The 25,089-nt window shown below is 47.9% G+C and overlaps 2 protein-coding genes across 7 annotated transcripts in view; one reads left to right on the top strand and one right to left on the bottom strand.

Annotated features, from left to right (window-relative positions):
• URB1 (URB1 ribosome biogenesis homolog) overlaps positions 1-2,123 on the top strand; it is a 97,123-nt gene extending 95,000 nt beyond the window's left edge. For all 4 annotated transcript variants that reach the window (XM_031665711.1, XM_031665712.1, XM_021935537.2 and 1 more), the window contains one exon: positions 1,059-2,123. In XM_031665711.1, coding sequence (XP_031521571.1) covers positions 1,059-1,240 — 182 coding nt within the window. In that variant the 3' untranslated portion in view covers positions 1,241-2,123. The remainder of the gene's footprint in view (positions 1-1,058) is intronic.
• On the bottom strand, positions 1,490-24,919 carry MRAP (melanocortin 2 receptor accessory protein). 3 transcript variants are annotated; one of them, XM_009202361.3, is made up of 4 exons: positions 22,621-22,704; positions 11,581-11,749; positions 9,754-9,853; positions 4,160-4,764 (listed from the first exon to the last, which is right to left on the bottom strand). In XM_009202361.3, the coding sequence occupies exons 3-4, from the start codon at positions 9,780-9,782 to the stop codon at positions 4,452-4,454; spliced, it is 342 nt and encodes a 113-aa protein (XP_009200625.1). In that variant the 5' UTR covers positions 9,783-9,853; positions 11,581-11,749; positions 22,621-22,704; the 3' UTR covers positions 4,160-4,451. The 3 variants fall into 3 exon arrangements, with proteins under 3 accessions (XP_031521573.1, XP_009200625.1, XP_003895585.1); XM_031665713.1 differs by lacking the exons at positions 4,160-4,764; positions 11,581-11,749 and adding an exon at positions 1,490-1,610 and having other exon boundaries at positions 22,621-24,919; XM_003895536.5 differs by lacking the exon at positions 11,581-11,749 and having other exon boundaries at positions 22,621-24,915.
• Between the last annotated feature and the right edge of the window lie 170 nt (positions 24,920-25,089).

Raw genomic sequence — 25,089 nt, 5'->3', positions numbered from 1 at the left:
GGCATCCCTCCACCCCGCGGGGCAGTCGGTTTCCGACCATTAGCCACGTGACGAGTTCTGTTTCACACGTGGCCAGCTGCGTGTGTGCGTGTGTGTGCGCATGTAGCTTCACATGCGTACAAATGTGCCCATGTGCAGTCTGTGTACTTGGCAGTCACTAGGTAGGAGCCTAGCAGTGTGAATGAGTGAGTAGCACAGGCTCCAGGGGGCCGTTAGAGCTCCAGGGAGGTGGGTGTGGTAACCCAGAGGGCTGTCCTTTCACGGAGGAATGTGGGGGCGCAGGGGAGGGGGGGGGCCAGCAGCCTAGCAGGTGGACTCACCTGGTAGCAGGGGCGACCTCGCCTTCTGGTCTGGCCGCAGTTGGGGAGTTGGGCCTTTTTGCCTGCAAAGCTTTTGCTTCCTCCTTACCCGTGCCACTGAGGAAATGGTAGGAAATGATTCTGGGAGGTTCTTCTCAAACTTCAGTCTCATTCTTGGCATGGACGGTCAGAACCAGACTGAGACTTGTCTTGTAACAGCTTTTTGAGGGGATCCACACATATTCGTCAGAAGAAAGAAATTTTTGCCAGGCACAGTGGCTCACACCTATAATCCTAGCACTTTGGGAGGCTGTGGTGGGGAGACCGCTTGAGACCAGCCTGGCCAACATAGTGAAACTCTGTCTCTACAAAAATTAGCTGGGCGTGGTGGCACATGCCTGTAGTCCCAGCTACTCTGGAGGCTGAGGTGGGAGGATCACCTGAGCCCAGGCAGTCGAGGTTGCAGTGAGCTGAGATCATGCTACTGCATTCCAGTCTGGGTCACAGAATGAGATCCTGTCTTTTTCTTAAAAAAAAAAGAAAGAAAGAAAGAAAAAAACTTTTTAGTAAAAAAGATTAACACAAAAGTTAAGCAAAGGCAGAATGAGTTGTTGTATCGGTCTGCTCACCTTGGGTTGCACAGGCCTGTCGCACGGTTTATTTGGACACTTGGCAAAGCCATTGCGTTGTGGGCAGGATGACCTGTTTTCGAGCTGAGCAGGTGTGCATCCTGACGGCCTATCCCCTGCTCTTGTTCAGCCTCCGCAGCATTCCTGGTGTCTCTCTACATAAAGGACATCTGGCTGGGGGCCCAGCGGCCTGACACCCTCTTAACCCACATCCGGATGGTGTGTGAGGCCGCAGATGATGCTCCGAGCAGTGAAGAGGAGGCCATCGTGGTGCTCTGCAAGGATGTCGCCAGTGCAGCCTCAGATGCTTGACTCCTGCCGGCCAGTGCCTTGCGCCCTGATGACCAGAGCCTCAAGCACAGCACCGGCTTCTAGAAGTTTGGTTGAGTCAAGGGTTTCCGGAGAAGGCGTGGGAAACAACAAGTTCAGTACATTGACTCAGTTCTCTGACAAGAAAAGTCGAGAGGACTTTATTGAACAGGCCAGTAAATGATAAACTCGGGCCTGTGTGCGCCCCGCATCAGAGTTGCAGGGAATGTGGGGACTTCCAGGCCATGAGGCCCATCCATTGCCTCGTCAGGCCAGGCCAGCCCCTTCCTCTCTAGGGGCTTGGAACTCGTCACAGGAAATAGCCCAAGTTTGAGGCACTTCTGAATGCAGAAGAGATTCATGTGTGTTAAAGCTGAAATGTCAAAAGGTATCAGGTTTTTTTTTATAAAAACGAAGAGATATGTTTAAATTTTATTTTTCAGCTGGGTGAGGTGGCTCATGCCTCTAATCCCAGCACTTTGGGAGGCCAAGGCAGGTGGATAACCTGAGGTCAGGAGTTCAAGACCAGCCTTCCCAACATGGTGAAACCCCATCTCTACTAAAAATACAAAAATTAGCTGGACGCGGTAGTGCACGCCTGAAATTCCAGCTACTCGGGAGGCTAAGGCAGGGGAATCGCTTGAAACTGGGAGGTGGAGGCTGCAGTAAGCCGAGATTGTGCCACTGCACTCCAACCTAGGCGACAGAGCAAGACTCCATCTCAAAAAAATAAATAAAATAAAGTTTATTTTTCTATAAAAAGTCATAACAAAGTTTAGTATGACTTTTTGAATAAGTTAATTTCTGCCAATGTTTGTTAATTTATTAAATAAAAGATGTTGCACTGAATCCTTAAAGTGTAAAAGTGATTTGACCTCTGCTTTGAGAAGACAGCCTGTAATTTTTAAAGTTACACTTCAAAGAGGGGATTTTGAATTTTATAAATGCTTGTTAATAAATGTCTATTTTTGTAAGGTTTTTGTGTTTTCCTTTCATTGTTAAAGAGGCTAGTTTTGTTCCACGTAGGCCTGCGTTTATTTTAAAGGTCAGAACTTTGCTATTAATGGTCATATATTTGTTGCTGTTGTAGCTGACAGTCATGAAATTTCGTGGTTTTCGCAGTTAAAATTTCTGTCTGTTCCTTTAAAACTCTCCTGCATTCTTGGGGTCTGCTCTGTGGCCTAGGACGTGTCTGTTTTATTTGCCATATAACGTACATCACGCTGACAATGCCTTGGTTTTGTCTGAAACATTTACACTTTTATTTTCTTTTTCTTTTTTATTTTTTTTGAGACGGAGTCTCGCTCTGTCGCCCAGGCTGGAGTGCAGTGGCCGGATCTCAGCTCACTGCAAGCTCCGCCTCCCGGGTTTACACCATTCTCCTGCCTCAGCCTCCCGAGTAGCTGGGACTACAGGCGCCCGCCACTGCACCCGGCTAGTTTTTTGGGTTTTTGTTGTTTTTGGTTTTTTTGTATTTTTTAGTAGAGACGGGGTTTCACCGTGTTAGCCAGGATGGTCTTGATCTCCTGACCTCATGATCCACCCGTCTTGGCCTCCCAAAGTGCTAGGATTACAGGCTTGAGCCACCATGCCCGGCCCCTATTTTCTACCAGTGTTCTTTAGAATTGTTTGTTTTAGGTGACTTAAAGTTTTAACTAAAGCATGAGTAACACTTGTTGGCATACAGTCCCTTCACCACAAATAATTGTCTTGCATTGTCTACAAAGCAAGGATCAGTTACCTCACTTGTCCCCCTTTCCTACCCAAATAAACCTTACAACGCTGTTATTTGAGACTGTCCTGAAGTTGAAATCCGATGTTTAGATCCAAGTTGGACTCAGGCAAGCACTGCTCCAGCAGAACATTCTCTTCCTGGTTCCCTTTCATCTTTATCCCCCTCTCCGAGGCCTGTCGATGGGGATTCCTTTGGTTATAGGCACCTCTGCTCGTTCATGCAGAGGGCATTGGCTGGAAGGACACTGGTCTGGGGAATATCCCTGAACCCCATGCCTCTGGGGGCGCGGGGAGGGGCATCGAGCAGGTAGGATGGATTTCCACAGCTTCATCCCCGGCTCCAGGCCTAGCTGCCTCCCAGGTTCTTAGGGCCCAGCAAGTCAAATACATGCTACGTCAGGTGGCGACAAGTGCTCCAAAGCCGAGTTCAGCTCAGTCAAGTGAGGACACATTTTCAGCACCTCACCTTCTTTTCTGCATCTCTGGAGCTCATCAGTCCTGCTTGTCTTTGTTCTCCCTTCTCAATCCACTGCCCTGACCTTGTCCATGTATTTTCCAGTCACTTAGCGTGGGGGAAGGGAATCTCATCCCATGGAGAATAGATGGTACATGGTCTTCACCTGACTTAAAATATAAAATGCTAAATTAGAAATAAGTGGGGCGGGGGGCAGTTATTTTAAAAATAAAACCTACCAGCTTGCTGCCGGAAAGCTGGAGGGGACACATGGCTCTTCTGGGATTTGCAGTGTGATGCTGTCTCCTCTCCAGGAACAAGGCTGCTGGGCACTAGAGGACTGGATCCTTCAAGGGTCCTAGATCCACTGTCACATAAAGTCACATCCAGAAGGAGACCTTTCCTGCCAGCGTCCAGGGCTCTTTAAGCATAGGCCCTGCTTACCGGGCCTGGCTGCTGACAGGCGTTGGCTGCCTGCCCTCCAGGGGAGAGACTTCCTTGGGCTCTGTCTTTGAAAGGCTGTGGGCAGGTTGAAGGTGAGACTCGGGCCCCCTGACTGCAGCGAGCTGACCTGGCAGGGCAGATGCCATCACATCTGGGGGAGCCGGAGGGTGTCAGTGGAGCTTGGATGGGAACTTACCCAGCATCCTAACAAAGGTACAGAAGGACCAGGTGAACTCAGGGCTGATAACACATTACACAGTCATGGTAAAGTGGCATAGTAAGCAAACAGGTTTTCCTCTGGATTTACATATATTTTATTTTCCTACTCTTCCCTAAGCAAACAAGCCATAAGCAAGCGGGCTAAGTGTGCTCAATAAAATCAGCAACACCTGGGATGACCTCTGCCCTCGAGGGACCACTGCAATCTTTGTCAAAGGCATAGGATGCTCCTGCTCTAGTCGCACTTGACCTAGATGCCCTTTCCGCTACATGCAGACAGCCTCTAAGAAGAACAAAGAACGGAGGTGTCCAGGTTGGCTTGATTTCACCCGTTCACTCAGCTATGGCCACGATCTGCTGACATCAGCTCTGCAATTGAGAGGTCCTGTCTCCAGGGGGAGGCTCGCTGGGCTTGCTTCTGACGAGGGGACCCCCATTGAGGGTCAGTTCCCAGAGGAGAGTGGGGTGGGTCTGGAAAACCCCAAGGGGCAAGGTGGAGGAGCTCTCCTGTCGTAGCAGCTGGTCAGGGTCAGTTCTGCTCCCTGGCTCCACTGAACTCGCCTGAGCCCGTGAGGTCCCCAGGGGTTCCCTGTGGCACGGCAGGCACTTCTGGATGCAGAGCTGGAGGCTGAGGCTGTGACTCCAGGGGCATGTTTGGTGGTGCTTGGGGCTGTTCCTGTGAACAGAGCGGAGTGGGAGGCAAGCGTCAAAGTTGCAGAACCGTCCGTACTGTGGGGCTTGGGGGTTTCCTGCCACACCTGCCATCTGCCCAGACCCCATAGGGAAGGCCACACAGGCAAATTCCTGAGAAGGGTCAGCCAGCTCACCAAGGTGGCCATTGTAGAGAGATCTCAAAAGAGAGGAGCTGCTTTGTCAGGAACTAGGCCTCAGGTCTTTTCCTGGAGGCCACTTCTTCCTGTATTGATTTAGGATAGAGGGGATGGGGGCGTTGGAGGAGCAGGTTGACCTCCCATCCAGCCCTGTATCTGAGTGTACCTCATTTTATATCCGTAGCCCAAGCCAGCTTGTATCTTGGTGATATGGTTTGGCTGTGTCACCACACAACTCTCACCTTGAATTGTAATAATCCCTACGGGTCGTGGGAAGGACCCAGTGGGAGGTAATTGAATCACGGGGGTGGGTCTTCCCATGCTGTTCTCGTGATAGTGAATAAGTCTCACGAGATCTGATGGTTTTGTAAAGGGGAGTTTCCCTGCACATGCCCTTTTGCCTGTGCCATGTAAGATGTGGCTTTGCTCTTCCTTTGCCTTCTGCCATGATTGTGAGGCCTTCCCAGCCATGTGGAACTGTGAGTCCATTAAACCTCTTTCCTTTATAAATTACCCAGCCTCAGATATATCTTTATTAGCAGCTGAGAACAAACTAATACACTTGGCCAGAAATGCGTCCTCCCTGTGCCAGGCATGGTGGCTCACACCTGTCATCCTAGCACTTGGGGAGGCAGAGGCAGGCAGATCACGAGGTCAGGAGATTGAGACCATCCTGGAGAACATGGTGAAACCCCGTCTCTACTAAAAATACAAAAATTAGCTGGGCATGGTGGCGCGTGCCTGTAATCCAGCTACTCGGAAGGCTGAGGCAGGAGAATCACTTGAACCAAGGTGTCAGGTTGCAGTGAGCCGAGATTGCGCCACTGCACCCCAGCCTGGCAATAGAGCGAGACTCTGTCTCAAAAAAAAGAAAGAAAAGAAGAGAAGAGGAAAAGAGAAGAAAGAAAAGCGTCCTCCCTGGGTGGATTCTCCTGCCCAGAAAGTGCTGGGGCAGTGGACATGGCCATCTGGAGTGAGCTCTGGCCACCACTTCCCAGCTGCCTTTGACGTCATCCGTAAAATGGGACAGTATTGGCTCACAGATATCCTCAGGATGAAATGAGGTGACGTATAAAACGACTTTAAATGTGGTTACAACGCTGGCACGAATGAAGAGTACCAAGTGATGAGCCCACTGGGCAGAGGCCGTCCTTTCAGATGGCACTCACCCAAGAATGCCCTCCCTCCTCCCCTTCCTCATGGGAAGGTCAGCTCCTCATGGAGTGACTGCTAAATCTTGCTAAGGATCCACTTTGCTGCCCTGAGCATTCCAGGAATGTTACCAAGTGCCTTGAGAGCATTTTCTTTAGTAAGCCCTGTAGCTGGTCAGGATGTACAGCATCATCAGTTTGCCCCTGTGAAATAGCCCAGAAGGCCTGTGCCCCCCAGGGAGCTGGGCACGGTGGAGGTAGCCTCTGGGCTTGCCGGACCAGGCCAGGGAGCTTTGTACCAGGAGGATTACTAATGATCCTTGCACACTCCCTGGCCCAGGGCGGCTGCAGGTCATCTCAGAAGAGTAGAAAAGAAAGGTGACATCACTCGTTTATCCCTCAGATGTGTCTCGGGTGTAAAAATGTGCTTAAATTGAATGTGAGTTCTAAAAACTGAAAGAGAAGAACAGATTTCAGGCTGTGCACGGTGGCTCCTGACCTCAGTGGCACCATCTCGGCTCACTGCAACCTCTTCCTCCCAGGTTCAAGCGATTCTCTTGTCTCAGCCTCCCGTGTAGCTGGGATAATAGGCACCAGCCACGATACCCAGCTAATTTTTGTATTTTTAATAGAAACAGGGTTTCGCCAAGTTGGCCAGGCCAGTCTCGAACTCCTGACCTCAGGTGATCCGCGCACCTCGGCCTCCCAAAGTGCTAGGATTACAGGTCTGGAGTTTGAGACTGGCCTGGCCAACTTGGCGAAACCCCATCTCTGCTAAAAATAGAAAAATCGACTGGGCGTCGTGGTGGGTGCCTGTAATCCCAGCTACTCAGGAGGCTAAGGCAAGAGAATAGCTTGAACGTGGGAGGCGGAGGTTGCAGTGAGCCGAGATCACGCCACTGCACTCCAGCCTGGGTGACAGAGCGAGACTTTCGTCTCAAAAAAAAAAAAAAAAAATAGATGAATTTCTTCATTGCTGTAAAGCTACCTTCCATATGTGACCAAGGTGAGCAGAAATGGCCTGGCGAGGGTAGCCCTGGTGGATGAGACACCACGGGCAGGGCAGGCGGGGCGGGGAGGAGAATCAGAGGCCCCTTCGAGGTAACGCTGGGCTGTGGTGTGATGTGTCACCACCAAAACTCATGTGGAGGCCTGGTCCCCAGTGTGGCAACACTGGGAGGTGGGGCCTTTAAGGGGTAATGAGTTTTTTTCTCTAGACTGAATTAGATCTTTTTGCAAAACGAGGCCCTCACCAGAAGCTGAGCAGATGTCGATGCCATGCTTCCTAGACTTCTAAGCCTTCAGAACCATGAGCTAAATAAGTCTCTTTTCTTCATAAATTACTCAACCTCAGGTATTCTGTTACAGCAACAGAAAACACTAAGATGCTGTGCGAATGCGCGAGTCCATGGCTCCTCGTGGGACCTGGTGTGGGATACTTTGGCTCAGGGGGTCCAAGGCCACTCAGCTCTTCCTCAGCACAGTTCAGCTCATCTCTCTGCTGACCAGCTTCCTACACTGAGGGTTTCCAGTCCCCAAGACTTCCGTCTGTAATGGACGTAGCAGTCCATAATGGCACCAGCCCTAGCCCTCCTCCTGGACCAATCAGTGCAGCCCCATAGACACCAGGTCCATCCCTCAGAGTCTAGATTCCAAATTCCAAAGACAAGAATCTGACCAGTCCCAGCTCTTTCGCCAGGCCACATGTTTCCAAGGGCATGGGCCAGCCACTGGACAGGCCCTCTTTGCATAAGCGATGGCAAAATACAGGGTGCCTCCTAAGAACAGTCATTAGGAGACCAGCAGCTGTGAGGGCTGATTAGCCTAGAAGGGAACATTAGATGTGGCAGCCAATCCTCTAGCACAACAGAATTAACATAAAACGTAAAACAAGCTGGGTTCCAATTACTCCTTAAAACTGGATTTCACCTCCAATTTAGTGGCACACAGCAGGCATCCAATAACAGATGCTGGCCATAGGTACCTAAGGTAAGGATCTTTCTTTTTTTTTTTTCTTTTCTTTTTTTTTTCTTTTCTTTTTTTTTTTTCTTTTGGAGACAGAGTTTTGCCCTTCCTGCCCAGGCTGGAGTGCAGTGGCGCGATCTCGGTTCACTGCAACCTCCGCCTCCTGGGTTCAAGAGATTGTCCTGCCTCAGCCTCGTGAGTAGCTGGGATTACAGGCATGCACCACTACACCCGGATATTTTTATATATATATATTTTTTCAGTAGAGACGGGGTTTCACTATGTTGGCCAGGCTGGTCTCAAACACCTGACCTCAGGCGATCCGCCCACCTTGGCCTCCCAAAGTGCGGGGATTACAGGTGTGAGCCCCCACGCCTGGCCAAAGGTAAGGTTCTTATGCTCCTGGTGAGCTGGCCAGCAAGACTTAATGCCCATGGTGTCAAGTTGGCTTCATTTTCTTTAACAGCTTTACTGAGATATATTTTCATTCCATGAGGTTGACTCATTTAAAGAGTACAATTCAGTGGTCTTTAGTACATCCACAGAGTTGTGCAACCATCACCACAATCTAATTTTAGAACTTTTTGTTTGTTTTTTTGTTGAGACAGGGTCTTGCGCTATCACCCAGGCTAGAGTGCAGTGGCGTGATCACAGCTCACTGCAGCCTTGACCTTCTGGGCTCTAGTGATCCTCCTGCCTCAGCCTCCCGAGTAGCCGGGACTACAGGTGCATACCACCATGCCCAGCTAATTTGTTAATATTTTTTGTGGAGACAGGGTCTCGAACTCCTGGGCTCAAATGATTCTCCTGCCTTGGCTTCCCAAGGTGCTGGGATTACAGGTGTGAGCCACTGTGCCTGGCTTAATTTTAGAACTTTTTTTTTGGTTTTTGAGATGGAGTCTCACTCTGTTGCCCAGACTGGAGTATAGTGGCACAATCTCGGCTCACTGCAACCTTTCTGCCTCCTGGGTTCCAGCGATCCTCCTGCCTCAGCCTCCTGAGTAGCTGGGATGACAAGTGTGCACCACCACGCCCAGCTAATTTTTGTATTTTTAGTAGAGACAGGATTTCACCAAGTTGGCTAGGCTGGTCTTGAACTCCTGACCTCAAGTGATCCACCAACCTTGGCCTCCCAAAGTGCTGGGATTACAGGCATGAGCCACCGCGCCCAGCTTAATTTTAGAACATTTTTATCATCCCCAAAAGAAACCCATCAGCAGTCATTCCCCCTTCCCTGCTCTCCCCCCAGCCCTAGGCAGCTGCTAATCTGCTTTCTGTCTCTGGATTTGCGTACTCTGGATGTTTTGTGTGAAAGGAGTCATACGACATGCAGCTCTGTGTCTGTCTTCTTTCACTTAGCATGATGTTTCTGAGGTTCGTCCATGTTGCAGTATGGATCGGAACTCCGTCCCTTTTTATTGCTGAATACTATTCCATTGTAGGGACATAAGTTGATCATCCCAAATCCGAAACTCTGAAACGCTGCAAAATCTGAAACGTATTGAGCACTGACATGAGGCTCAAAGGAAATGCTCGCTGGAATATTTCAGATTTCTGGATTTGAGATGCTCGGCTGGTAGGTACAATGCAAATATTTTAAAATCTCAAATCTGAAACACCTCTGGTCTCCAGGATTTTGGATGAGGGATACTCGACCTGCACCATTACTCACTGGAGAGCGTCTGAGTGACCCAGAGACCCACACCCCTTGTTACTCACTTCATCTGCGGGGAGCCCGACCAGGACATGTAAAGCAGGATGAGGAAGAGGAGCAGCACGAAGGCAGCCAGGCTCACCCAGAAGGCGATCACGATGGAATCTGCGGGAGGAGGAGATGCATCTCAGCGCTGGGTTGGTGTTGACATAAAGCAACACTGGGGGGCAGTAAGGAGTCCCGGGGTATTGTGGAATGAGGGCCCTGAGTTTCAGTTGTCCTCCAGCCTCTCAGCTGTTACCATGGGGAAGATCTCCCATTAACAATCACTTCGGGAAAGAACAGAGAAGCCAAGAAGCGTTTTTTTGTTTGTTTTTTGTTTTTCCTCAGGGCAGCTGGCCACGGAGTCTGTTTAGGGTGATTGTCTGTTAAGAGGAAACATTGAACGGAATTGTGTGCTTCCTTCCCCCACTCCGCCCCCCGCCCAACCCCACGCATCTGCTTGCCCAGCTCCTAGTGGTGCTCAGAGGGACAGTTCTGAAGGATGGGAGGGAGAGGAGAGGGCTGTGGGCAGCTCCGAGTATTAGGAAGGACTCCTGGACCCCCGGGAGGGATCTAGCGCCTACCAGGGGGCTCTGAACAGCTTCAGAGACCCCAAGAGTTGATACTCTAAGAAGGATGCGCGCTGGGCTGCAGCGCGCTGGTGGAGAGGCCCTTTCCGCTCTACAGGAGTTAGCCTGGGTCTGCTCATGCCTGGGCTGGCGAGGTGGAACTAGCGAGTCCCTCTCTCAGGCAGAAAGTCTCATCTCAGGGGCTGTGGCAGGAAGGAGAAAGCACTTTTGCCACCAGCACGATGGCTGGATTTGTGGCCTGAGGCTGAAGGGGGAAAAGGAAACCAGGAAACACAGTTAGCCTGCCTGGGGCCCTGGGTGGAAGAACCTGGCAGACCAGGAGGGGCCTTTCCCCTTCTCCAGACTCCAGTTTGGGAACGTTAGGCCAGTTGCTATGGAACTACTTTCCAGCACCACAGTTTTTCTTGGTGGTTGTCTGTGGCTGTGGGCAGTCCGGCCCGTAATTCGGGTCTGCGAGTGTCTCATCCCAGACCAACTGCATAATGCCAAATGCCACAAGATGGGATATTCTAGACACCTACGTGTGTCACCAAAAAGGGCTACTTGCGGATGATAAGCTAACGAGAATTCACTGAGCACCTTTTGTGAGGGACTGTTCAGGACTCAGAGGGGGCTAAACCAGCACATGAGAAACTGCTAACTCCCTCCACCCTCCTCCTCCTCTGAACTTCTGCAGTGCTTCCAGCACTAACGCTGTCAGTAAATGAGTAAGAGAATGCACAAACCACTGAAAGAATGAATAGAGTGAGAGTAATGTACACAGAGGCGGAGGTGGAGGCTCTGGGGTGAAGATTGGTACTTGAGCAAAGGGTGTCATCTCTGCCATCCACAACCCCTGATAGATAGAAGGAAAAACTGAGGATTCATAAGAGGTGACCTCGGACCCTAAAATTTAACATTAAAAACAGGGTGTAATGGGCTGGGCACAGTGGCCCATGCCTATAATCCCAGCACTTTGGGACGCCAAGGTGGGAGGTGGATCACTTGAGTCCAGGAGTTTGAGACCAGCCTGGGCAACATAGCAAGACCCCATGTCTAGAAAAAAAATTTTTTTAATTACCTGGGCATGGTGGTGTATGCCTATAGTCCTACCCCTTCATGAGGCTGGGACTGGAGGATCACTTGAGGCCAGGAGTTCAAGGCTGAAGTGAGCTATGATCACACCACTGTGCTCCAGCCTGGGCCACAGAGCGAGACACTGTCTCGGGGGGAAAAAAAAAATCCCCCTCAAAACAGGGTATAATGAAAAGGCACGGGTACTTGCAAAAGAATCATGAGCATCTACTGCCTTGTAATCTTCAGCAGCTTGGCATTTACACTCCGTGGGGGCAGGGACAGCAGAGACCGCCAGGCTGGCTCTCACGTCGCTCCTCTCTGTCTCTGAGCTGAGGAGCTGATGCCGTCCCCCAGAACAGTGAACTCTGGATTCCTGGGGAAAGGGAAATGAGATTGGACTGTGTGTCCTAAATTTGAAAGGAATTTTTATTTTATTTTATTTTATTTTATTGAGACAGAGTCTTGCTCTGTCACCAGGCTGGAGTGCAGTGGCACCATCTCGGCTCACTGCAACCTCCGCCTCCTGGGTTCAAGTGATTCTCCTACCTCAGCCTCCCGAGTAGGATTACAGACACCCACCACCACGCCCAGCTAACTTTTGTATTTTTAGTAGAGATGGGGTTTTACCATGTTGGCCAGGGTGGTCTCGATCTCCTGACCTCGTGATCCACCCGCCTCAGCCTCCCAAAGTGCTGGGATTACAGGTGTGAGCCACTGCGCCCGGCCAGCTTAAGGACTTTTGAAAGAAGCTTTTGACTCTCTTAGCCTTCCTTGCCCACTCCCTGTACGTTGTCCTACACTCCCCAAGAGTCACAATCTATTTTACAACCCTTACAGTGTAAGAGTACATATGCTGTCAGAAAATGTGGTTGGAAGTTTTATTCTGTAGGGATATTTTAGGTTTCTGCAGACACTAATGTTCTTTTTCCTTCCTAAAAATAGTGCAGGGTTTGAGGTCTTATAGCACCTAGGTAAGTTCTACCAGGGATCTAAAGGAATAGCTCCAAACTCAGCACCTGAGAGCCCCCTTCTCCCAGACTGACACTTGTCTGAGTCCTTGTCGTCATCCCCAGATATTGAGCAAGAAATAAGGTGACAGGTTTCACAGAACACAGTGTCTTCAGATAAGTGGAGTTTAAGTTTTGTCAGACCAAAAGGCAATCCTCAGCCACTAGTCATTTTCGGTACTAAAATCTCTTTCATCATGTTCTGTTGAAAAAAACAGGCAACAGAATACGATTCTTTTTCCTCTTCCTACTGAAGGTTCACCCGAGTGCTTGGAGAGAACATTTCATTCCAAAAGCAAGAGCTGTGTGACTCTCTAGTGTCAGGAATATTTAGACATCCCTAAGCTGGTTTTCCCAACAGGGAGCCCCAGGCTGGGTTGACAATGAAACTGGTCCAGCCATAGAAACTTACCTCCTCTCCTCTCTCCTATCCTCCCTTCTCCTCCCTGCCTGTTCTTTCTCCTTTCCTTCCCTCTCTCCTCTCTTCCCTCCTTCCTTTCTTCCCTCCTTCCTTTCTTCCCTTCCCCTCTGGGTCCACACTGCTGGAATGAGGGGAGTTAGTCATCGGCAGCGGAGTGACAGGAAAGGTTCTGGGTGGCATGGCCAGGCTGCACTTCATCTTGGGAGGATTCTCATCGAGTTAACAAATTAATCCAATCGAAGGGCTCCTTCTTATAGTAGGCACTTCTGTTTTGGTAAATAAACAGTTCTAGCATTCCTCCATTCTTCATTCTACTAACGTTTGGGTTCCAGAGTTCCAGTAGAAAATCAAGATGTGGCTGGGCGTGGTGCCTCAGTCTGTAATCCCAACACTTTGGGAGGTCAGGACAAGAGGATCACTTGCGGTCAGGAGTTCGAGACCAGCCTGGTCTACGTGGTGAAACCTCAACTCTACTAAAAAAAAAAAAATACAAAAATTAGCCGGGCTTGGTGGTGCGTGCCTGTGGTTCCAGCTACTCGGGAGGCTGAGGGAGGAGAATTGCTTGAACCCAGGAGGTGGAGGCTGCAATGAGCCAAGATTGTGCCACTGCACTCCAGCATGGGTGACAGAGTAAGACTTGGTCTTAAAAAAAGAAAAAGATGTTTTCCTTATTAGGGAATAATAATGTGGTTAAGAACCCAGGCTCTGGAGGTGGGTGTTCCCTGGCTAACCTCTAAATCTGCTTATTTGTAAACTGAGGATAGTAGTACCTATTAAATAGGCACTACTTATATAGAATTACATAAGCATAAATTAAATGTTAGGAGAATTAAATAAAATATCTACATAAATGCTAATGGCACCATTTCTTGTTCTGTGTTTATGAAACAATTTATAAATAGAATTAAAATTATTATCTGTTAAGAGGATTTTGTGGCAAGTAATATCATTGTATCCTTCAAGTTCACCCAAATGTCGGATATGAGTACAGGGAATTGTGGGGCGCGATGGTTCACGCCTGTAATCCCAGCACTTTGGGAGACCAAGGTTGGTGGATCACCTAAGATCAGGAGTTCAAGACCAGCCTGGCCAACATGGTGAAACCCTGTCTCTACTAAAAATACAAAATAAAATTAGTCAGGCATGGTGGTGCATACCTGTAATCCCAGCTAGTCGGGAGGCTGAGGTAGGTGAATTGCTTGAACCTGGGAGGCGGAGGTTGCAGTGAGCCGAGATCGAGCCACTGCACTCCAACCTGGGTGACAGAGTGACAGAGTGAGACTCCATCTCAAAAAAATAAAAAGAGGGAATTGTGGCATAGGTTACTAGCTGTCAACCCTAAGGTCAGCCCCTTGTATGCTTCCATTGTAATAGGATCCTTGCTTTTAGCAGGACACATGGCCGCCTGAGTTAAAAACTACATTTCCTTGCCTCCTTTTCAGAGAACCATGTGATAAGGTTCTGGCCAACGTGATATGAGTGGAGCCATCACAGGACAGCTTCTAGAAGCCTCCCTCCAGGGATTGCTAGACTTCTAGCACCGTGTGTCCATTTTTATTCCCTTACTCCATGTTGCTCCCTGAACATGGATGTGATGGTCAGAACGTGTCTTGCAACATGAGGATGAGGGCGGCCATGTCCCAGGGATGGTAGTGCAATGAGCTGGAAGGATGTGAGTTCCTAAGGACTCCGTGGAGCCACCTCACCAGCCCAGTCCTGTAGACTGAGAGAAAATAACTTCTGTTTCATATGGTACTCTGTTAGTTGTAATCCATTTTCTTTACCAAGTCAGCAAAGAAACGGACATTCTCAATGAATGTACCAGAACTTAAAAATCCAAATGAAAAGTGACCTTCAAAATACTCACCTCTCTGTCCCATGGAGTCATAGAATTCTTACTAAAACACACGTATTGATCAAACACGTATAGATCTCTTCTTTTGGAATTACCTTCAAGGAGTCACACATAGACACAATTTTGCTACGTTGTGAGATAATTCATTTATGACATCCAGATGGTATCAACCAGCTTAATCACCCATTTCATTAACCCGATTTGTTCCTGGGTGAATCTTAACTATTTCCAAAAAGAAACTTCATCCTCTTAAAAGAGATACACAATTTATTACCACAAATGTTTCCTAGAATGTGTTGTGGCCACCCAGCAACATCAGTTCAAGAAGTTGTTGAGCAATAGTAGAGTCATTCAAGCGTTGCACCTGCCCCTAGTGCTACCTTGATGGAAATTCATTTGCAGATACACATTCTGGTATCTTTTGTTTAAAAATTACTTTCACTACTTATGTCATGCCCGTGGGAATGATCATTTGCTGAAGAATTTGAAGCTGCAATTAAAGTTGAGGCCTGAAATTGATTGCTCTGAATGAGAGAAAAAGAGTTATATGTAGTTGTTTTGTTTAATCTGTACTTTGAATTTTCTACATTGTGTACAGAGAAATTGGTTGGCAGTGTCATTTTGTTCTCTTGCTTCCAATGCTCAGAGAAGCAGATGAACAGATTGTCTCATTGAACCAGCGTGACAGTGGAGGTCAATATGGACTGTGACCGGTTCTTCTTAACCCATAACTAAAGGGAAGGAGGTATATTGACCTGAGAGGTAAATAATAGAGCATTAAGCCAGGTACTACTCAAGGGAAATCAGCCCATCCTACTCTCTGAAAGGGAGCATTAGGCTGGTGTCTGGAGACTCACTATGTTAGAATAATCTGTATTGCTGCTGTAAGATTGGTTTTCTTCCTCGGAAAAGGGCACAGATGAAGATCAAACATGTAATTAGTCAATTAAGGCAGGGCTGCAGGAAACAGATTTGCATTTTCCACCTTGATGACAGTTTCAAGGAAAGGTTGTGATTCTTAACCTTTCCTTGGAACAGTCAGAAGCCCTGTCTGAAAATCACAAGGGCAAAATCCCCGTCAAGTGCCTGCAACAAAATCACACCAGACTTTGAGCAGTCCCTGGGAAAGGGCAGCCCAGAGCCTTCAATTCGGCGCTGATTGCTCCATATAAATATATATATGTAAATCTCTAAATGTTTCCAAATATCTGCCCAAACATGATGGGATATATTCCAGCATATGTATGTATTAGTCTGTTTCCACATTGCTATAAAGAAATACCTGAGACTGGGTAATTTATTTAAAAAATAAATAAACAAAAAAAGAGGTTTCATTCGCTCGTGTTCCGCAGGCTGTACAGGAAGTATGGCAGCTTCTGCTTCTGGGGAGACCTCAGGAAACTTACAGTTACGGCAGAAGGCAAAAGGGGAGCCAGCACTTTACATGGCCAGAGCAAGAGGAAGAAAGAGGAGATGCCACACACTTTTAAACAACCAGATTTCATAATAACTCACTCACTATCATGAGAAAGCACCAAGGAGATGGTGCTAACCCATTCATGAGAACTCTGTCCCCATGACCCAGTCACCCACTACCATGCCCCACCTCCAACACTGGGGATTACGATTCAACATGAGATTTGCTGGGGACACAGATCCAAATCATATCAGAGCATAAACACAAAAATTTTAAAATCCATCCTCCTTGGGCCGAGCGCGGTGGCTCATGCCTGTAATCCCAGCACTTTGGGAGGCTGAGGTGGGTGGATCACAAGGTCAGGAGATCGAGGCCATCCTGGCTAACACAGTGAAACCCCATCTCTACTAAAAATACAAAAAATTAGCCGGGTGTGGTGGTGGCGCCTGTAGTCCCAGCTACTCAGGAGGCTGAGGAAGGAGAATGGTATGAACCCAGGAAGCAGAGATTGCAGTGAGCCGAGATCATGCCACGGCACTCCAGACTGGACAACAGAATGAGACTCTGTGTCAAAAAAAAAAAAAAAAAAAAAAGAAAAGAAAAAATTCCATCGTCCCTGTTAGGTTAATGCATGAACCCTGCATATTCTTTGTATTTTGATTCCTCCTCTACTCTGAACAAGATTTGAACCCAGCCTGGCCTCACACATTTTAGCCAGCTGCCCAAATGGCATTCTAGTGAAAACATCTTTTTTTTTTTTTTAGATGGAGTCTCATTCTGTTGCCCATGCTCTCGAGTACAGTAGAATGACCTTGGCTCACTGTAACCTCTGCCTCACAGGTTCAAGTGATTCTCCTGCCTCAGCCTCCTGAGTAGCTGGGATTACAGGCACCTGCCACCACACCCAGCTAATTTTTTGTATTTTTAGTAGAGATGGGGTTTTGCCATGTTGGCCAGGCTGGTCTCGAATACCTGACCTCAAGTGATCCACCCACCTGGGCCTCCCAAAGTGCGAGGATTAGAGGCATGAGTCACCACACATGGCCTAGCGAAAACATCTAAGCCAGAGCTTTGCCTTTTTATTTCCACCTTGAAGCATCCCTGGGCCCTGGGATCCACTCAGCTTCTTCCTGTCTTTGATGTGTGTTGCTGCAGAGAAGGTTTGCAGAACTAGGGTGTGATGTTATTCTGATTTAATTGGGGAGGAGACCCAGGTTCCAAAGAACTGGCCAGCTGAGAGAAAGTTGAATTCATCAGCAAGGAAGTCAACAAAGGCAGTCACCTGCTTTCTGCGGTATGACCTCTGTCCACCCTCACCTGACTCACGCTCACCTCACCCCACCCCACCCATGAAGCCATGGAAGAGCATCCCTCAGACTGCCTAACACAGAATTTTGCTTCTGTCTGTTTTAGATTTTTTTTTTAAGTAAACTTATCTGAATTCTAATACTGAAAACAAAAGTACACAGAACAGCTTCACTTAACACACAACAGTGGAAGAAGTTTCACTCCCACCAAGGCCATTATTTACCATAGCAAAATCCTGGAAACGCCCTGTATGTTCAAACATACAAATTTCTATAACATCACGCAAAGTCTTTGTGAAAGAGTATTTAAGGACATGGGAAAACAAAATATTATGAGGTCAACATGAACAGAGTACAAAACAATACAGTGAGATCCTGTATCTCTATCTATCTATCTATCTAATATTAATAGTAGACTCACTCTGGCTGCTTTAGCTGAAACCCAAGACTGAAATCCAATCCAAAGATGGTGTTATTGTCAGAATGTTGTGTCCTCCCAAAATTCATATGTTGAATCCCTAATCCCCATTGTGACAGTATTTGGAAGTGGGTCCTCATCTAATGAAATTTAGATGACATTATAAGAGTGGTGCTCCCATAGTGGGATTAGTGTCCTTTTAAGAAGAGGACAAGACACAGAATGTATTTGCACCACCCCCACTGTGCCCACTGAGGAAAGGCCATGAGAGGACACAGCAAGAAGGTGGCCATCTATTTTCAAGCCAGGAAGGGAGCTCTCACCAGACACTGAATCTGCTGTCATCTTGATCTTGGACTTCCAGCCTCTATAACTGTATGAAAATAAATTTCTTTTTTTTAAACCACCCAGTCTATGGTATTTTGTTATATTGGCTTGAGCAGACTAAGGCAGGTGCCAACTACTTAAAGTTGGATTTCATGATGCTTGGGTCTGAATAATTTTTTTTTAGAGATGATAGAACAGTGTGTAGAGTCTCCCACAACTCTTACTCTGTTGGAGAGGGTGGGAAGCTGCATTAGTCCATTCTTGCACTGCTATAAAGAAATACCTGAGACTGGGTAATTTATGAAGAAAAGAGGCTTAACTGGCTCACAGTTCTGCAGGCTGTACAGGAAGCATGGCTGAGGAGTCTCAGGAAAGTTGCAGTCATGGCAGAAGGCAAAGGGGAAGCAGGCACATCTTCACATGGCCAGAGCAGGAGGAAGTGGTGGGGGGGCGTCATACACGTTTAAACAACCAAATCTCATAAGCAGCAACTCACTATCACAAGAGCAGCATCAAGGAGGAGATCTGTCCTCATGATCCAATTGCCCCCCACCAGACCCCACCCCCAACATTGGGGGTTGCAATTTGACATGAGATTTGAGTGGGAATACAGACCTAAACCATATCAGAGGCACTTCCCTGACCTTGAGTCAGGCTAGAGTCTGGCATGTGCTCCAGAAAATCTCCAGAGGAAGAGGCTCAGCAGTTGGTGGCAGCAGAGTAGACAGGGGGCTGCCATCCTGGTGTCAGAGGGAAAGCTGTGTGCAGTGCAAGACACATTAGAGGGCCTCAGGGGAGGGTAGGCTCAGAGTCTGGAGCAGGCTAAAGGGATGGTGGAGCAACTCCAGGTGGGGTTGGTCTGAAAACAGAGAAAGGAGCTGGCAGATCTAATAAAGGAAAAGCATCCATTTCACCATGCTGGGGAAATAGGAAGCTCTAACTTTGAGTGGAATTCAAGGATGGTTTGTGTTTAAACATTTTAAAAATGTATTTCATGGGACTGGACATTTGCTTTGGTAACTAAAGTGACTCAGATATTTCTTCAAATTTAAGAGTGAGTGGTGAAGCTATGAGGCGGGGAAAGAACCAGTGCCACTAGCTAGGTTTGCAAGGCAGCCTTGACTTCCTGGTCTCAAGCAATCCTCCTGCCTCAGCCTCCTGCATAGCTGGGACCACAGGCACATGCCACCACACCCAGCTAATTGTTCATTCATTCATTCATTCATTCGTGGAGACAGGGTCTTCCTATGTTGTCCTGGCTGAATATCCATCCTGCAATTTTTGCTAATCCCGTGGTTGTGGAGTGCTCTCTCATGACTCTCTCCTCATGCATTTCCCAGGCCACTTGTGAAGCTGGACATTTTTTCTCTCTGTGGGCCATTTGAGTTTTCCCTGTGGCTACTGTCTTTTCATACCCTTGCCTATACTCTTTTGTTCTTTTCCTTATTGACTGATAAATTGCATTAAATGATGAAATAATAAACTCGTTTCCATTTTAAAAGAAAAAAGATATTTTCAGAACAGTTTCCAAAAATATAAGAAAAGAGTTGGCTGGGCACGGTGGCTCATGCTTGTAATCCCAGCACTTTGGGAGGCCAAGGCAGGCGGATCACAATGTCAGGAGTGCAAGACCAGCCTGGCCAACTCTGTGAAACCCTGTCTCTACTAAAAATGCAAAACTTAGCTGGTGCGGTGGCAGGCACCTGTAATCCCAGCTACTCAGGAGGCTGAGGCAGGAGAATCGCTTGAACCCAGGAAGCGGAGGTTGCAGTGAGCTGAGATCGCACCACTGCACTCCAGCCTGGGCGACAGAGATAGACTCCATCTCAACAAAACAAACAAAAAGGGAAGGGAAGGGAAGGGAAGAGAGGGAAGGGGAGGGGAGGGGAGGGGAGGGGCAGAGAGTCACTGCAACTTCTTTGTTGTTCCTTGAAAATGCCAGGTGCTCGCCTGCCCTGGAGCCCTTGCCCTGCTATTCCTGCTGCATGGAAGGCTTCTTCTGAGACCTCCTCCAGGCGCCATTGTGATGGCTCACCTCCTCCCAGGGACCCTGGGAAGGCCTTCACTGGTGCCCTGTTCACAGTGGCAATCTTTCCTTGGGTCCCTGCTCTCCCTAGCTGCCCCCTCTAGTTTTATTTTTTACTTTTCTGAGACAGAGTTTTGCTCTTGTTGCCCAGGCTGGAGTGCAATGGTGCGATCTCAGCTCACTGCAGCCTCTGCCTCCCAGGTTCAAGCAATTCTCCTGCCTCAGCTTCCCAAGTAGATGGAATTACAGGCACCCACCACCATGCCCAGCTAAGTTTTTATATTTTTAGTAGAGATGGGGTTTCACCATGTTGGCCAGGCTGGTCTCAAACACCTGACCTCAGGCGTGATCCACCCACCTCGGTCTCCCAAAGTGCTGGGATTACAGGCATGAGCCACCGTGCCCAGCCCAGTTTTATTTTTCTGTATGGAGCACATATTACCATCTGCCACATTTTTCTTGTTTATGGTGAATTAAAGACCACCTCATATTTTCAACAGTTCTCCCATTGAGAGGGGGGCTCTCATTCTCTCTGCTTGAATCTGGCTAGCCTGGGTAACGGACCTGCCCAGGGGAACATGGCCAGGACGTGACAGAGCCAAGATGTGAATCCAGCCGACTGGCTCAGCAGTCCACGTGCCTGGCCTCTGCCTAGCCCCTGCCTCCTGGTGGGTTCCCTAGAAAAAAAACTCAACAACCACCTATTTGGAGTTTAAACATTCTTATGTGTGTTGTGGGGAGTAGGGGGAGTTTTGTCTAGCCCCAAACTTCTCTTCTAGAGAAAATAGAAATTACATTCAAATAAAACATAAAGACTGGGATACTGTGACACAAATAGGAATAAAGAAGACCCCAAGAAGTATCTCTCTCTGTGGGTGTCAAGGACCCCTGACACCCTGAGGGGCTTAGAGGTGAAATGGTGTCTGTTATCTTCTGTCATAAATTTGGAATTCACCTCCTAAGAAATGAAGATACTTTGGAAGCAAAAACATTATTATTACTATTATTATCATTATTTGAGATGGAGTCTTGCTGTGTTGCCCAGGTTGGAATGCAGTGGTGTGACCTCATCTCACTGCAACCTCCACCTCCTGGGTTCAAGCAATTCTTGTGCCTCAGTCTCCCGAGTAGCTGGGATTACAGGCATGTGTCAACACACCCAGCTAATTTTTGTGTTTTTAGTAGAGACAGCGTTTCACCATGTTGGCCAGGCTGGTCTCAAACTCCTGACCTCAAGTGATCCACCCGCCTCGGCCTCCCAAAGTGCTGGGATTACCAGCATGAGCCACCGTGCCTGACCTGTGTTTACTTTTTCTGTGTGTGTGTGTGTGGAGATGGGGGTCTCACTATGTTGCCCAGGCTGGCCTCAAACTCCTGGCGTCAAGTCATCCTCTCTAGTTGGTGGGATTACAGGTGTGAGCAACGGCACCCAGCCCTGCATTTACTGTTTGATGGACAGTATGTGATTACAGTGAGTGAAAACCCAAGGAAGCCAAGACTTCCTATGGGATAGGTAATGCATGGGTTTCCAGGGCTGAGACCCGATCTTTCCAGGCTTTGTTTTTGTTCTGTTTCTCGTGCTCACTTCCTCATCTAATTTGTCATTGTGATCGGGTAACTGGACTCCTCAGAGAAGATTATCCACACGTGCCATGTTAGCCAAGAGATAAGGAACCCGAGGGCAGATGAGCAAAAAGAAGCAAAGTCATGCTGGTTTGTCCTTGCTGAGACCATGACGATTAAATGCATGTTGGCATTTTAGCAAAAATTATTAAATCCTGCATCTTAGGGATGGAGAGAATAACTGTCCCAAATCCAAATACAGACAATGGAAAAGGCAAATCTCTAATTTGAGGAAACTCACTCAGCTTATTGGAGCCCCAAACAAATTAAACAAGAAATCTGTCTTTAAAAGAATACTCTGGCCAGGTGCGGTGGCTCACACCTGTAATCCCAGCACTTTGGGAAGCCGAGATGGGGGGATCACTTGAGGCCAGGAGTTCCAGACCAGCCTGGGTAACATAACATGTCTCTACAAAAACTACACAAAATTAACCAGGTGTGGTGGCATGTGCCTGTAGTCTCAGTTACTTGGGAGGCTGAGGTAGGAGGATTAGTTGACCCAGGGTGGTCAAGGCTGCAGTGAGCTATGGTCATGCCACTGCACTCCAGCCTAAGCAACAGAGCTAGACCCTATCTCCAAAATAAAATAAAATAAAATAAAAATTCTGCTTCCAAAGTGTCTTCGTGACTTAGCAGGTTAATTCCAAGCTTATTACAGAAGTTAACAGATACAATTTCTCTCCCGGCCCCATTCATTTATATCTACGAGTGAACTAGCCATATTGCTGCTTTCCCGTGATGTCTACTGGAGTTAATAAGTGAATGCAGAGAAAGCTGGGAGTGGCCAGTCATTTGGACCGACCCCCAGCCTCTGTCGGGCCGGCTTCCTTAGTTTAGACTTACGTTTGTGGGCTTTCAGCTTCTTCTCGTCTACGGGAATGAGGTCCAGATAGTCCAGGTAGTATTCATAGCTGTAGTATGGGGCAGAGGCGTTGGTCCCGTTGGCCATGTCTGTGGCACTGGGCAGTCAGCGTCCGGGCCAGCTGCCTCGCCTCTGGAGCCAGGCGCCGAGCCCCTGGGAGGAGACTGCCTCACTGATTTCTGCAGGAATCGTCCAAGTGTGTCTGTGGGTCTCTAGGCTCAAGGTCTGCCCACTTATCAGAGCTATTTGGCTGGAAGAAAGGTCAGGGGGATGTGCCTCAGATCGCCAGCATCCAGCAGAGCCTCCCATCCTGCCGCTCCTTGATAAAACTCCAAAGCAAACAGAGCAGAGAGCCGGGAGAACAGCTTTCCAGGGCAGCCCTAGGATGCCCCCTCTGTGTCAGGACAGGGAGCTGGGCAGGAAATAGATGCCCAGGGCCCCTTAGAAAACGCCCAATAGGAACGGAAAGACAATCGCTTTTTGCCTTAAATACTTGAAAAGTTAAAAGAATCAAAATGTAAGCCTGACAGTGCCCTTGACTTACATTTAAGCAGTTCTTGATGCTATTGAGCAACCACCGAACTGCTGGCTTAGATTCAAAATCTGAAGGCAGAAATTGAGTGATGTCAGCCGTGAACTTGTAAAAACCTCTGTCACGTACTCAAAACCAGTTAATTAAAACCAATGAGAGCCCCCTGTCCCAACAGAGTGCACCTCTCCACTTATATCTAAGCCCCCAAGAACCAACCAGCTGGCCGCATTTGTTCAAACTCAAAAGGCTGTTTATCTGGGCCACGACCCCATGTGGTTCGAGCTCTTGGGAAATAGAGTCCACTCAGCTCTTGGCTGATACCACACGTGACGTAGATTCTGCTGGGTTTCTGTAGGGCTTGACTCCAAATTCTACCCCCTCTTCTAAGATCCTCAGACACTAACCAGAGGAACATTCTGAACATCTGGAATGAGCAGGACCACAGGTGACAGGAACCCTAGAATTTAGCCTTTGAGAATTAGGACGCCAAAATACACAGCTTATGGGGCCTTTCCCTCCAATACGCCCCGCTTTCTTGTGTTCTTGATTCAGGTCTACACTATGAGAATAAAGCTGGGTATTGACAGTGTAGACAGTCCACCCAGATAACTTGAGCCCCTCTGCTGGTTTTGCTGAGGCTTGCCATGCCTGAGGCATTCCTTGGGGAGCACTTTGAGGGTAGTTCAGTTGACCGGAAGGGGAGGAATGAGGCTCTTGTGTTTCCAAAGGGAGGGGCAAAAGATCCACTTGAACAGTAAAACAAAACCCCTGGTCCCGCTACACCCTACGCTTCTGACACCAGACGTGTGGGCTTTTCCATACCAAGCAATTTTCTATTCTTGGCAGACACTGGCTGGGTGTCCTACAATGTAACTCAAGCCTGACACTATGTCATTTGCTAGAATGGCTCATACACAGAACTCAGGACAAACAGTTCACTTACTAGATGACTGGTTTGTCATAAAAGAATGCAACTCAGGAACAGCCACGTGGAAGAGACACATGACGCAGGGTATGGGAAGGGGCACGGATTTTTCCACGCTTGATCCAGGTGCACACCCTCCCAGCACCTCAACGTGTTCAGCAACTTGGAAGTTCTCTGAATCCCCTTGAGGAGGATTTTTGTAGGGTTTTATCATGTGCTATGCCATCTAGATGATTATTATATTCCATTATGTGGGCAGCATTGATGAAATCACTGGCTATCAGTGAATGAACTCAATCCCCAGCCTCTCTCCCTTTTCCAGGGTGGGAGGGAACGTTGCAACCCTCTAATATATGGTGGGTTCCTCTGACAACCAGCCCCCGCCTCATTAGCATAAACTCAGGTAGAGTTGAAAGTGGCTTATGCTGAATAACAGAAGACGCTCCTCTTACTCCATTACTCAGACATTGCAAGTTTTATGAGCTGTGCTACCAGGGACAAAGATCAAATACAGTCAAATGCTGACTCATAATGCTTCCATCAATGACCAACTCCATATAGGACAATGGTCACATAAGATTATCATGGAGCTGGAAAATTCCTATCACTTAGTGACGTTGTAGCCAACATAACATCATTGCACGTTTACTTTATTTTATAAATAAATTTAGTATACGCTAAGTGTAGTGTTTATAATGTCTACAGTAGTGTCCAGTAATGTCCTAAGCCTTTGCATTCACTCACCACTCCCTGCCTCATGCAGGGCAACTTCCAGGCCTGCAGGAGTCATTCAGGTAAGGACTCTATACAGATGTACTATTTTTTTTACTGTTTTTTTTTTTTGTTTTTTTTTTTACTGTATCTTTTGTATGTTTAGATATGTTTATATCTAACACTAATAATATCATAACACTATCATAAATCCTTACCATTGTGTTATAATCGCCTAAAGTATTCAGCATAGTAACAATAGGTTTATAGCCTGGGGACAAT

Source organism: Papio anubis, chromosome 4 (genome assembly GCF_008728515.1).
Source record: "Papio anubis isolate 15944 chromosome 4, Panubis1.0, whole genome shotgun sequence".
In the NCBI taxonomy this organism is placed as follows: Eukaryota; Metazoa; Chordata; class Mammalia; order Primates; family Cercopithecidae; genus Papio; species Papio anubis.
Note: the sequence above shows the minus strand (reverse complement) of the source record. Positions and strands in the feature narration are given on the sequence as shown.